Source organism: Mustela erminea, chromosome 3 (assembly GCF_009829155.1).
Source record: "Mustela erminea isolate mMusErm1 chromosome 3, mMusErm1.Pri, whole genome shotgun sequence".
Classification (NCBI taxonomy): Eukaryota; Metazoa; Chordata; class Mammalia; order Carnivora; family Mustelidae; genus Mustela; species Mustela erminea.
The window spans coordinates 102550899-102564590 of NC_045616.1; the positions used below are offsets into that span (position 1 = coordinate 102550899).

Here is a 13692-nt window from a genome sequence, read left to right on the forward strand (position 1 = left end):
TCTACCATGCCACTGCCACCTGCCACAGCTAAGCTCGGCATCTCCCCCTCGGGCTCATTTTATAGTTTGTAGGAGCTCAGATCTGAGGCCAGGCTGTCTAGACTGTGTTCTGATCCTCACTTACACAGTCATGTGACCTGGGGCCATTCACTTAGCTTCCTTAGATCTCTGTGCTCTCATCTGTAAAATGGGACTATCGGGACCTACATCACAGTAAGACATTTAAATGAGAACATAGAAATAAAGCTGTTAGCACAGTGCCCGGCACACCGTAGGTCCTCTTAGCTTACAATTAAGGGCTCTCATATATTAGCTTTCATTATTATCATTTGTTGAGAACCTAGGCTGTGTCCAGCCCTATGACAGGGACTAGAAATCCAGCAGTCAATAAGCATCCCACCGGAACTCACAGTGTGGAGGGGATGTGTGGTGGATCTGCTTATTATTCCCATGTATTTGCTCTCATCCCCCTACCTCCACGGGCAGAGCAGACGTCCCTGGCTCCTGACGCTGTACTTGGTCATGTGACTTGTGATTGGTTGGCCCATAGGATGTTAGCAAATGAACAGGCAGCAGAGGCTGGAGGGGTACTTCGCTTGCCTGGCTGGTCTTGTGTGCCTGTGTTTCTGCCTTCTCCCTGAAAAGGGCAAGCCCAGGCTGGCCTGCTGGTTGTTGAAGGAGGGGAGAGACACATGGAGTGGGCCAGCCAGCCTACATCAGCCCACCCCCACCAGACCAAGAGGGCCCAGAAGAGCCACAGAGTTAATTTAACATGTATTGTTGGGTGCCACCAAGGTTCAGTGGTTTTATTGTTGTTATGCAGCATTATTGTGATCACAGCCAACTGATACCCAAAGAAGGAATTGCAAAAAGCCAGTATAAGAGGACACGGCAAGTGTGCTGATGGCAGCACCACAGTGAGAGCCACAGTGTAAGCCCAGGCAGTCTGACTTAAGAACCCAAGCATTCAGCCTCTGTACCTGCCCTCTCCTCCTTCTTCTCTTCCTCCCTTCCCCCACCCTCTGCCCAAGGCTGGATAAACATGTGGTGAACAAGGTAGGCCACTGGGGCTCAGGGGCCATGTCTAAGGCTGTCTCATCCCAGGGCCTTATCAACCTTCATTGGCTGTCTGCAGATTATCCTCACTCTGAATCTACGAGAAAGGTTCCTGAGCGCTATGGTCACCTGGGGTCCCTCCCCAGCTGGGCCTTGGCCAGCATAAGAGTTGTTCCCATCCCTAAATGCCACTCAGTCCAACCCAGCCCAACAGTCCCCACCCTCTTATCTCCACAGAGCCCAGTCCTGGGTGGGAAGACCAGCCCCATCCTACAGCCACAGGCAAACAGGGCCCGTGGGATGGACAAGGATCTGTTGTCTCAGGGAGTATACCGGGAAGTGTGGGGTGGTCTTCCTCTGGAAAGGACCACAGGGTAGTGGCAAAAGCACTGGTTTTAGCACCCACTGGCCCATTTATTATCTTAGCTCTTGCAAGAGGGTTTGCTGAGTACATGTCTGCTCTGCTCTCCCTATCCCTGCTCACCTTGGCTGCAGACTGGAAAGGAAGGATATAATGGGCAAGATAGGTCTGGAAAGGGGTGGGTGAACAAGCCTCACTGGGTCATCTTTCATCATCACACACTTTGAAAGGAGGGAGCCAGGGGAAGGCCACTGCCTGCTTTCACGCTGTTCTACATTTCCCATCCTGGGGCATATGGGCAGCAATTTTGTTTTCCGGTTGAAACCTCCATGAATCAATTTCCAGATGCTTTCTATGCACCAGCCTATGGCTGCACCCACCTCCTTGGTCCCCTCGATTTCAGTCTCTGCCCCTGCACAGTGGTTCAAAGGGAACTTTCTGAAATCTCTTTTCCCTCCAACAAGTCCCTATTCATTTATTCGTTCATGTACGCACTCCATCAATTTATTGACACACTGTGCTGGGAACTGGGGATATAAGAGTTAACAAGATATAAGGACCCTGCCCCTGTTGGAGCTTATAGTGAAGAAAATAATGACATATGGTAGTGAGTGCTGCCCTATGAAGAGATGTGCTGAAAGGCAATAAAAGGGGGCACCTTAACATGGGATGATAAGCTTATGGGGTAGCTAAAGCATTGGGGTACCTCCACTGGCCACCTAGTGAACCCCCCAGACTGGGTTCTCATCCTTATCCTGCTGTCTCAGAAGGCTTTTGATCAGCATCCTGGGAGAAGATTCTTATCTCAGGGCTGGACTTGTGTTATCTAAACTGTTATAGGTTGAATTTTGCCCCCCACAAACATATGTGAAGTCCCGACACCCAGTACCTCAGAATGTGACCTTATTTGAAAATAGGGCCATTGTTCACATAATTAATGAAGATGTGTCATTAGGGTAATCCAGTATGACTGGTGCCCTTAGTAAAAGGGTAAATTGGACACAGAGATAGCTGTACACCAAGGGAAGACAACATGAAGACACAGAGGGAGAGGATGGCCATGTGGTGGTGTAGGCCAAGACTGGAGTGGCGTGTCTACAAGCCAAGGAATGCCAGAGATTGTTGGCAACTACCAGAAGCTAGAGGAAGCAAGGAAGGAATCTCCCTTCAAGCTGTCAGAGGGAGCACAGCCCTGACAACACCTTGATTTCAGACTTCTAGCCTCTAGAATTGTATGACAGTGATTTTCTGTGTTTTTAAGGCTTCTACTCATATACAAGTACCTACTATGTGTAGACACTGTGCTAGATCATGGGGACAAATGTGGAGATGTGGAGGCCTAGAGGTCCAGAGGTGGGGGTTGTAGGTAGGCTGGTGAAGAGCCTGGGTCAGGGGTGACAGGACAAGGGCACGCCCATCATGAAGAGGCATTTGTGAGTGAGGCAGCAACCAGAGGCAAGGGAGGTGAGGACCCACTTCTCCCTGATGGACAGGGTCCGGAGGTACTGTGGGGTGACGCCTCGGGGTGGGGGCTGCTCTATCCTATCCTCATGGCTGAAGCGATTACCAGTTTGTTTCTCTAAATGGGAATTGGTGAGACTTCTGTGTCACAAAATACAGTCTCATACAATAGCTGGGCCTCCCTGGGATCGCCCCAGGTGACGTTGGTTGGAATTTGGGGTGTGCTCCAACTCTTCATTCACATTCACCAAGTTGACACTGGTTTAATCCAGATACCACAAAGGCTCCACCCCAGGGCCATCAGGTGGGTGCTCCCTGCTGGGTACAGTGTTTTTGCTGGCCCCACTACTCCCTCACTAGGCCCCATTCTCACATTCTTACTTCATGCCTTGCCCAAGTGAAAGTATTGAGGTTAAGACCTCTGGCTTACTCAGGTTATTGATGAAGTTCCAGTTATCTATTGCTGTGTAACAAACCACCCCAAACTGAGTGCCACAAGACAATAACAACCACGTAACTCTCCTGTGGGCCAAGAACCCAGATGAAGCGCGGTGCGGATGACTTGTCTCTACTCCATGATGTCTGGGGCCCTAGTTGGGAAGACTGCAATGGCCAGGGGCTGGGGCCACCTGCAACCTTCTTCACTCATTTGTCTGGTACCTAGGCTGGGATGACCCAAAGACTGGCCCTAGTGGGAACTGACAACCCAAGCATCTACATTGGCTTCTCCATGTGGATTGGGATGCTCACAGCATGATGGTCTCAGCATTATTGAACTTCTTACATGGCAGCTCAGTTTTCCAAGGACAAGGGCTCAGAAGAACCAGGTGGAAGCTGTACAGCCTTTCATCACTTATCCTTAGAAGTCATATAGAATCACCTCCACTGTACTCCAATCATCAAAACAGTCCCAAACCTTCAGAGTTTCAAGAAGAAGGACATGGAGCCTAAGGACATAGACACTACTCCAAAAGAGAAGTGTCAGTGGACCCATGGCTGTGTTTCAAAACCACCACAGTCAATTATGGCCACTAGGTAGAAAACCAGATTTTCCTCAGGTCTAGGTTTTAGGGTATGCCTCACTTGACCAACAACACCCAGCCCTCTGCCCTTCTTCACAGCCTGTCCCAGCCTACATTCCAACCTTCTCCTCTGGCCATCCGCCTTTCCCTGAACCAGCTGAATACTCTCACAGGAGATGCCACTTGCTGTCCATCTGTGGGCTGAGGACCCATAACCATCCCCCCAAAGGGGCACACTTTTCTAACCTCCCAAAGGTGCCATTGAGGCTGGCAGCATCCCTGGATTATTCCTCCAGAGGCTCAGAGCTTCCCCAGGGGATGCTGAAACCCATCCAGAGCTCTGGATTCTTGGCCTGAGGATGTTGTCCCCTGTCCTCTGCTAAAGACTCAGCCATCTGTTTTCCTTCCCTGAACTCTGCTCTGCTGGAAGCTGCACAGACACCCCAGCTGGGGCTTCAAAGCCAGGTGGTTTGAGTGGCCCTAAGCATGGGAATCGGGGCTGGTTATGATTCTCTAGAATTCCCGCCCCAATTCATAACCATTCTCAGGGCACGGACAGCTGAGCTCTGTCTGCTTCCTTGAAAGGGCTGCCTTTCAAGCCAATGATGGGGGCAATGGATGGCCTCCTGAGTGCGTACCACACCCAGCAAGGGAAAGACAGAAGCACACAGGGGGCCATACCTGGAAGGACCACTCTGTTGAAAGGATCCATGGCCCCTGCCAGGAGGGTGAGAAGTGAGACAGGAGGGATGTACTTCTGCCATCAGTGACCTCTAGTCTCCAACCAAATGGATGACTGTGGGGCTGGGGGGAGGGGGACTGAGAGTCCAGGAATTAAAGCCATGTCTCATTTCAGTTGACGAGCTGCAGCCTGACCTTTTCTAGGGGGAACAGACAACTCAAATTCATAAGTACATAAGGCACATGACACTTTGCACTTGGACTTGTGCCCCTGAACAATACTTAGTCAAGCACAAGTAACCTGAACCCCAGAGTCTAGCGAGAAGCCTTCTTTTCTGATTTATATTCTTCTGTAGTAATCCCTAATGTTTAGGGTTTTCAAAAACCTTGTATTTGGAAATCATTATAGACTCCCAGGAAGTTGCAAAAAAAGTATATAGGATTCCATGGACCCTTTACCCAGCCTCCCCGAGTGGTAACATCTTCTAGAGCAGTAGTCCAGCATCAAAGGAGATGGATATAGTATGGTTGATTAGACCACTGATCTTATTCTGCACTAGTTTTTACATGTTCTTGTGTGTGTGTGTGTGTTTGCGCGCACGCGCCTGCGGGTATGTTTCTGTGTTATCTTATCCCAGGATAGACTGGTATAACCACCACTGTAATTAAGACATGGACCCATTCCATCCCCACATAGGAATTCCCTCATGCTACCCCTTCACAGCCAGAGCCCCCCACATCTGTCCCCTGTCAGTCTCTAATCTGTTCTCTTTCTCCTTAGTTTTGTCATTTCGAGACTGTTCCAACAACAGGCTCAGAGGGCACACAGACCCTTGAGGCTGGCTTTCTTCACAAAGCATCATTCCCATGACTCCCACCCAGGTTGTTGCACAGATGGACAGTTTGTTGCTGAGTAGTGTTCTTCTGCAAGGATATACTAGAATTTGATTAGCCATTCACCTGTTGGAGGACATTTGAGTTGTTTCTGGCTTGGAGCTATTAAAGCCACTCTGAATACTCATCTACAGGTTTCTTTGAGGATGTAAACTTTCATTTCTCTGGGATAAGTGCCCTAGTGAACATGTAGTTTTAAGCTTCTCTGTTCTCTGGCACACATCTGCCAAGGAGTTACAATCTGCAAGGACTCCAGATTTTGTGTTTTAACATGCCGTGCAGTCACTTTTCTAAAGGGAAATCATCTTGTTCTCACATGGGTTTTGGAAATGGGGCTTCTTCCACATAGAATTTGCATACGAGAGCATATCTATATGTCAGTATGATTCAAGAGATAATCAGGCTATTCTCCTTACCAGTTTGAAAAGTAGAGAAGAGACAGGCATTGCACCTTCATTCCACACGCAACAACATTAAACTCCGTGGTTGACATGGTTTTGTTTCTCACTGTCCTAGTGGGCTAGCTGCAGGCTTTCAGTGGGATCCTGAGATGGGGACAGGGGAGAAAACGCTGAGTGTGCTGGGTCTAGATTAGAAAAATGATGGTAGTAACGATGACCCAAGCTTCTGGATTCCTAGTTGTCAGACTTTTTAAAGAGATACATCAGACCCACCAAGGGTAGAAAGTAGTTTTACCAAGATGGTAACTTCGCTATGGCAGCTGCAGCGGACTAGAGGGGTTTTAGACCTGTCTCTCTGGAGCTTCGTGAAAAAAATTCATCACACTTTCATATGACGTAACTCTGATTTTAAAATAAATTACAAAGAGGAGAAAACTTACTTAAAAGGAAAATGGAGGGGCTCCTGGGTGGCTTAGTGGGTTAAGCCTCTGCCTTTGGCTCGGGTCATGATCCCAGGGTCCTGGGATTGAGCACTGAATCGGGCTCTCTGCTCAGCAGGGAGCCTGGTTCCTCTTCTCTCTCTGCCTGCCTCTCTACTTCTGATCTCTGTGTGTCAAGTAAATAAATAAAATCTTTAAAAAAAAAAAAAAGGAAAATGGAATGAAATATTGTCAAAAGTCTGACTGAGAATTTCCTACCATGAATGTAACTTTCGTGTCAGGCTTCAGGCTCATGGCCACCTACAATCGCTATTTTAATGACGAGTGCTTCAAATTCTTCAGAGTCAGCACTGCCAAGAGGTTTTGTTTTCACAAGTAGTTAAATTAAAAAAAAAAAAAGGTTTAGAAAATTTTGTCTTGCCATCTCAAAAAATTTACGATGCTCAAAACTACATTTAAAGAACCTCTCTTTTCTTTCATTTGGCAATTATAATACAGGAACTTCTTTGGATTTCGAATCTGGTTACGTTTCTTCACATCAAGTATTTCTGTGGAAGTGGAGTGGGGCTCGTGACTAGTCAGAAGAGATCAGAGACAAAGGAGATGGGAAGGAGGCTGAGTTTCTGGTTTGGGCATTGGGGGCCAGTGACAAGGTGGGGAAGCTGCATGATGGTAATGAGCTTGCAACCCAAACAGGAAACACACTGGGGTTGGTAAAGCTTTTGATACCCAATTTCTTTATTCTTGGTCAATGGTCAGATTGAAGCAGGCATCCTAGTCTCATCTCTGTGGTCAAGTAGGGCCTGGTCTTGGGGCACCAACCTGTGGTAAGCCAAGGGTCAGGCTTAACGTCAACAAGGGCCAAATCCCAGACTTTAGGGGCAATTAACATCCCAACTCTAGGTTAAGACCAGTTCACAGTCAACTGAACAACTGGTGGTCGAAGTAAACTACAAAGCCAATAGGGCCTGGAGCCTTTGTCGGGAAAGGTCTGGACAAAAACTGTTATGGTTTAGGCCATACTGATGTGGAGGGCCCTTGTCTGGAAGCCTTTCTTGGGAAGGGGGTTTGCCTGCCAATTTCCCCCTTTAATTTCTCCCTCCTCCAGTACACAGGGGCTTTATGAGTAAGGGCCCTTTGAGTTATAAGTGACAGAAGCCAAAGTAAAATAATTTAATTTTTGGAGGCCCTAAATAGGAAGACCAGAAATACAGCTGGTTTCAGGCATGGCTGGATCCTGGGGCTTAAATTATGTCAGAAAGATACTATCTCTCTATCCCTCTGTATCTCGGCTCTCATCTAGACAGACTTCCCCAAAGATAGTAGTTTCAGGGTCCCTTCCTATGAGCTTAGCAATCCCAGAGAAAGAGAATGTTTCCTTCTGGAGAATTCCAGTAAACATCCCAGGATTGATGCTTGGTTGCCTGACTTTGGTTACATGAGCCAATCACTGAGCCAATCTGACCCTGATTGTCCAGGTCACATCTCCAACCCCTGGTATCAAGTGTTCTGTGAACTCTACTCTAACCATGTGGACTGAGAGTAGGAAAGGGTAGTTCCCCAAAGAAAAATTGGTGGAGGTGGGATATTCCCAGCTGAAGGGGAAGAGATGTATGACACAAAGACACAGCAGATGCCTACCCCAGGGCATCTGCCTCTCAACCCTGAGGCTGGGGGAGAGGGACATCCTTTCCTGCCCAAGGAAAAGGAATATGGGTCCTTCTCTCAGACAATTTCCTACCCCAACCAAATAACCTCATCTGTGCTTAGCTATACCTATTTCCTATCTCTAGAGGAGGAAAGTACACCTGGTTAGCCAGGGAGGCCTCTCCCTTAAACTCTGCTCTGCTTCTACCATTTTCATCACCACAAGACACTACAGAAGAAAGCAATGTCAAGTGTGTTAGAATATATAAGGAAAACATTAACCTTGTGAGTGGACTCTCAAGTCAAAAGGAACTAGATGTATTTTGGCCAGAGGATTGATAAAATTCTGGGTCACTAATATTATCTGCTCAAAAGTACCCCTGCTATTTGCTTTCTGGTTTTTGGTTCAGAAAATGGTTAAATAATTTGGTTTCAGTTGCCGCCACATTCTTTGTAGGCCCTGGGATTACACGACCACATTTGTTCCTGAGAATAGCTGATGGCAATGCCTATGCTTACTGGGGAGAAGTGTTTGAAGTCAGCGTGACACTAGTAACATGAGCAGCACGACTGAAAGATGGATATAAATATTATCCCTAAAAGCTCACCTTCCTACGTAAATCCATTTTCCAGAAGGAAGATGTTTGCGATCTCTTTTCTGAGCTGGGGTGAGTCAACGCCCCAGATGGGAGGAAGCTGAAGGCTCCAGGAAATGCTTTTCTACCTGGGAAAGACAAATGTTAAGGTTGCAAACCTTAGAATGGCTTGCCCAACTGGTTCACCATGCCCTGCTTCCATCTCGCTCAGCATGTGAAATCCAGAGGTCAAAAACCTAACATTCCCCACACCTGCAAACAACCTACATGCTCCAAAATGGATGAGGTGCAGGATAGGGGGGCGGTCATCAGGTTCATTCATTTCCCCAGTAAATATTATTGAGGGGCTATTATGTACTAGGGGTTATCTTGGGTAGTAGGTTTTCAGGTAATTTTTTTCTTCTTTGATTTTGTTTTCCAAGTTTTCTCACAAGACCCTATATCACTTTTACCATGAAATGAATCACTTTACCATCAAACCATGAATGTCCCTTCAATAAGGACAATGTCTACCACAGGAGCTGATGTTCTGAGGTCAGACTGGCAGCGTTCTCCAGCTCTCTACTGCTGTGTAACAAATGACCCTGGACACAGTGGGGCAAAATGACACTTGGCCGTTGCTATCTTGTCTCATGATTCTGGGGATCCTTGGGTTCGGCCGACGTTTCTTCCTTGGGGCCTCTTGTGCTCATGCAGTTGCAGTCAGGTGGTAGCTGGTGCCAGAGTCATTTTGAAGTCCTCCTCATTCACATGGGTGTTCGATGCTGGCTGTCAGCAGAGACCTCAGCTGGGCTCTAACACCAGTAAATGGCCTCCCTGTTTGGCCAGGGCATCTTCCCAGCATGGTGGCTGGTTCTAAGGGTGAGTGTCCCAAGAGAGCCAGATGGACACTATCTTGTTTTATGATCTTGTCTCAGATGTCACACAGCATCACTTCCACTGCAGTTTGCTATTATAAGATTATCATGAAAGTCAGCCCATATTCAAGGGGAGAGGATTTAGACTACACTTTTTGATGGGAAGAATGTCAAGAAATTTGCAAACATCTTTTAAAATGATTGCACAGCGTTTTCCTGAACCAAGGTTCCCAGAACCTCCACAAAGCTCCAACACTACTGGCCATCCTACCCACCATCCCATGAGTTCCTATCTTGTCCATCTTCTCGGCACCCCTAACCCCACCTTGAACCCTCATGAAAGAGAAACCAAAGACAGTAGATGTCCCCACACATATATACACTCTCTCAAAATGTTCTTACAGTGGAACATGAACCCCCTTCCCAAGGTGAACCCTCTCCCCTCACCTCCTTCATGACCTTGCCTACCTTCCTCTCCATTTACCCACACATTCTTGAAATGTGCTAAGTTTCTTCATCTTAAGTAAGCCCATCCCTCAGAGCCTAGGATAGAGAGACCTCAGGAAGTTAATGCATGCAGCACTTTGATGGCTTAGTCAATTAAGCATCTGACTCTTGATTGCAGCTCAGGTCATGATCTCAGGGTTGTGAGACTGAGATTGAACCCCATGTCAGGCTCCACACTGGCATGGAGCCTACTTCAGATTCTCTCTCCCTCTGCCCCCACGCCCTCCTCAAACAAATTAATAAATTAAGTTATTGCAATAAGCCAGCCCAAGTCTAACTGGGGCAGTAGGAAAAGGGAGAGAGTCAAAGAAAAGTTCACTTTGGAAAAGAATGGCCACAACCTTGGAGGTGTGATATGAGGATAAAAAAGGGAGTTCTGAACGTGACTTTGAGGGTTTTGGTGTCTGCATTCCATGAATCATTCCCTAGTATCTTTCTTTCTAAATGTGGAAAAGTTTTGTCTTCTTAAATCTCAGAACAGCAAGTGGTCACGTGTTCTGCCGTGAAGAGGCTGAGAGGATGAAGCCTTCCAAAGAGGAGAGATCGGAGGCAGCAGGGGCACTTGCTAGGGCCACAAGTGCTTCGACACACGACTTGTTCAGGACTCAGGTCCACAGCTGCCAGGCTACGACAGCTCTCCTTCAGGTCTGGAGCCACTCCCGTGCATTGCCAGGAAATCCACCCTTCTCCTTTAGGACAATTTTTTGGGGGTGAAATATACATAAAACAAAATTTATCAATTCAACCCTTTTGGATTATACAGTTCAGTGGCATATAAGCACATTCACACTATTGTATGATCACGAGGATCCATCTCCAGACTCTTCCTAAACTGAAATCACCCTAAATGGAAACACTGTCCCCATTAAACATTAAACTGCAACTCCCCATTGTCCCTTCTCATTCTCCCCTCCCCCAACAGCAGCACCCTTCTACTTTGTCTCTATGAATTTGACTACAAAGACATCTTGTGGGGCACCTGGGTGGCTCAGTGGGTTAAAGCTTCTGCCTTCGGCTCAGGTCATGATCTTAGGGTCCTGGGACTGAGTCCCGAGTTGGGGGGGGGGTCTCTGCTCAGCGGGGAGCCTGCTTCCCCCTTTCTCTCTGCCTGCCTCTCTGCCTACCTGTGATCTCTCTCTGTGTGTCAAATAAATAAATAAAATCTTTAAAAAAATACATCTTGTGTAAGTGAGATCATACAGTGTTTGTCTTCTTGCCTCTAGCTTATTTCACTTAGTATAATGTCATCAAAATATGTCATCCATGTAGTGTGTGTGGCAGAATTTCATTCCTCTTTAAGGCTTAGTAATATTCCATTGTACGTAGAGCCACATTTTGTTTATCCATTCATTCATTGATGGGACACTTGGGTTACTTCCACATTTAGGCTACTGTGAATAATGCTGCTATGAACATGGGTATGCAAGTCCACTATCCTGGTCGGATAAACAAACTGTGATTTGGCCATATAACAGAATAGTACTCCACTACACAAAGGAACTATCGACACATTTAACAACACAAATGAAATAATACTCAAATAATTATACTAAGGTAAAAGGTCGATAATTAGCTAATTATACCGAGTGAAAAAAGCCACATCCCCCAAATAATACATATATGATCCATTTATATAAGGTGATGAAAAATACAATGGAGTCTACAGTGAGAGAAAGCAGATCAGTAGGCCTCTGGAGAAAGTATGGGAGCGGTGGCGGCAAACTCACTTCCGCAGCACATATGCTAAAGATTACAAAGGGTCACCAGAACATTCTGGAGGTAACGGATATGCTCATTCCCTTGATTGCGGTGGTACACATGACAAACATCATCAAACTGTACAGTTTAATTATGTGCAGTTTATTATAAATTATATCTTGACCAACTATTTTTTAAAGCAACCCCCCCCCAAAAAAACAGGATATATAACATGATCCCATATATATATCGAAGGTAGAAAAGAAGAAAGAAAAAAAAAAATACAGCATCGACTCCCAAATATTTCCAGCAATTCTCTCTAGACAGGATTATAAAATCTTTGGATATGAATTCATATCTCCTTTGGAAGGAGGAGTTTGCTTAAATATGTTTTCTAATTTAAATGTTTTCTAATTCCCCTGCAATGAACATGTATTGCTTTCCTAATAAAGCAATCTACCGGTTAAAGGATGCTCCTTCCTACAAAGGAAATAAGCCCCAACCCGCACACAACCTGCGGCGTGAGCACGACTGTACCCGCAAAAAAGCAGCCCAACTGCGCTTATTTCCTTGCACTAACCACCCCCTCCCACGTCCCACTCTGTGGTTGGTCCAGGCAGGGCTGATGCCACGCCCACACCCACGCTGGCCATGTGACCAGGGCCTCACCAATCAGGACATCCTGGCTCCCTGGCCCCAGGGACTCGGGCAGGGAGCCACTGACGGATTTTCAGTAACTCTTAAGAAAAAGGCTCTTTCTCAGGGACTCCAAGCAAAGTGGATATACGGCTGAAGCTGCCCGTGGAGGAAGGGAGAAACCTGCTACCTGGTCAGAGTCTACCTCAGAAGAAAGCCAAGTGGAGAGAGGGGCCAACGGAGACCAGTTTGTAACATCCTTGGTAGAGCATCTGCATCCAGGTGTGTCTGAAGCCACTTACCATTAAGTGAGCCAGCGAATTCTTTCTTTTGCTTATGCGACTGTCCCGTTCCTGAAGCTCCTGGGCTGACCGGGCTCAGCAGGCGCCCTCACACAGGGGTCTGCTAACCCTGCACCCTCAAGTCCTCCATCTCCACCTACCCCTTTAGATCATTATGGTTGCTGGGCGGCGTTGGCACGAATGGGCCTCTGCCCCCAGAACTTTGTGGGCCTCTCTTATCCCTCCTGTCGGAAGTCTAGCGACTCTTGAGCCTAGCTGGCTGGTTTTGAACTCTAGCTCCACCAGCTGTGTGACCTTGGGTATGTTTCTGGACTCGGGTCTCGGTTCTGGGTCTTGGTTGCCTCAGCTGTAATAACACTACCCAGTGGTAGAATTCCTGAGTTAAGTGAAATAATGCAGTGCCTGGCACATAGTAAGCACTCAGTAAATTTATTAACATCATCACCTACTGAACACCTCACCAAGCACTGCTTTTGGACCTCATTAGAAGTGCTTATTATTAATTTTATTTTGACTGCCATTTGCTGCTTCTAAGCAGTCTAAAGGAGGTGTCACTTTGTGCTCCCCAAGGCCCCTGTGGCTCCCTTTAGGACACTTACCACCCTCTGGGGTAACTATCTAACTCCAGGTCTGTCTCCAACAGGCTGTGGGCTCCGCAAAGCAGGTGGAATCTCATTCTTCTGTCCTTAGATCCCAGCACAGAGTGTAGCGGAAGCACACAAGCGGTACCATTCTGGAATGGATTGGGGGTGGAGTGGGTTGAGGTCATTTCAACAAGGCAGCCAGGAGCTTGCAGAGTCTTAACAGCGCACCTCCCCTCAGTTCTTGAATCCACTGGTCGGCAAACCTATTCAGGTAGTGGCAGAGAATGCAATGGCCGAGCCATCTTTTGCAAACTAAGAACTCCTTTCTTAGATACTGTGACATTTCTGTCAGGAGTCCCCTGTTGTTCCTACCAGTCAAGCTGCCAGATTAAAATTGATTCACCATTTCTTCATTTTCCAGTCCATATTCATTTGCTACCTTATAGATTCATTTCACCCAGGGGCATTCTTTGCCAGTGAACAAGATTGCAGGGGGCGGGGGAGGGGAGAGAGAAGAGCAAAGATTTAATAATAATAAACAGAACATTT

The 13692-nt window shown here is 47.0% G+C and overlaps 1 protein-coding gene across 1 annotated transcript in view; it reads right to left on the bottom strand.

The window, feature by feature from the left end:
- Window positions 1-2651: 2651 nt before the first annotated feature.
- Window positions 2652-13692, bottom strand: part of BNIP1 (BCL2 interacting protein 1) — a 28200-nt gene continuing 17159 nt past the window's right edge. The window contains exons 6-7 of the mRNA XM_032334898.1: window positions 8572-8687; window positions 2652-6020 (exon numbers count right to left, since the gene is read on the bottom strand). Coding sequence (XP_032190789.1) covers window positions 5988-6020; window positions 8572-8687 — 149 coding nt within the window. The 3' untranslated portion in view covers window positions 2652-5987. The remainder of the gene's footprint in view (window positions 6021-8571; window positions 8688-13692) is intronic.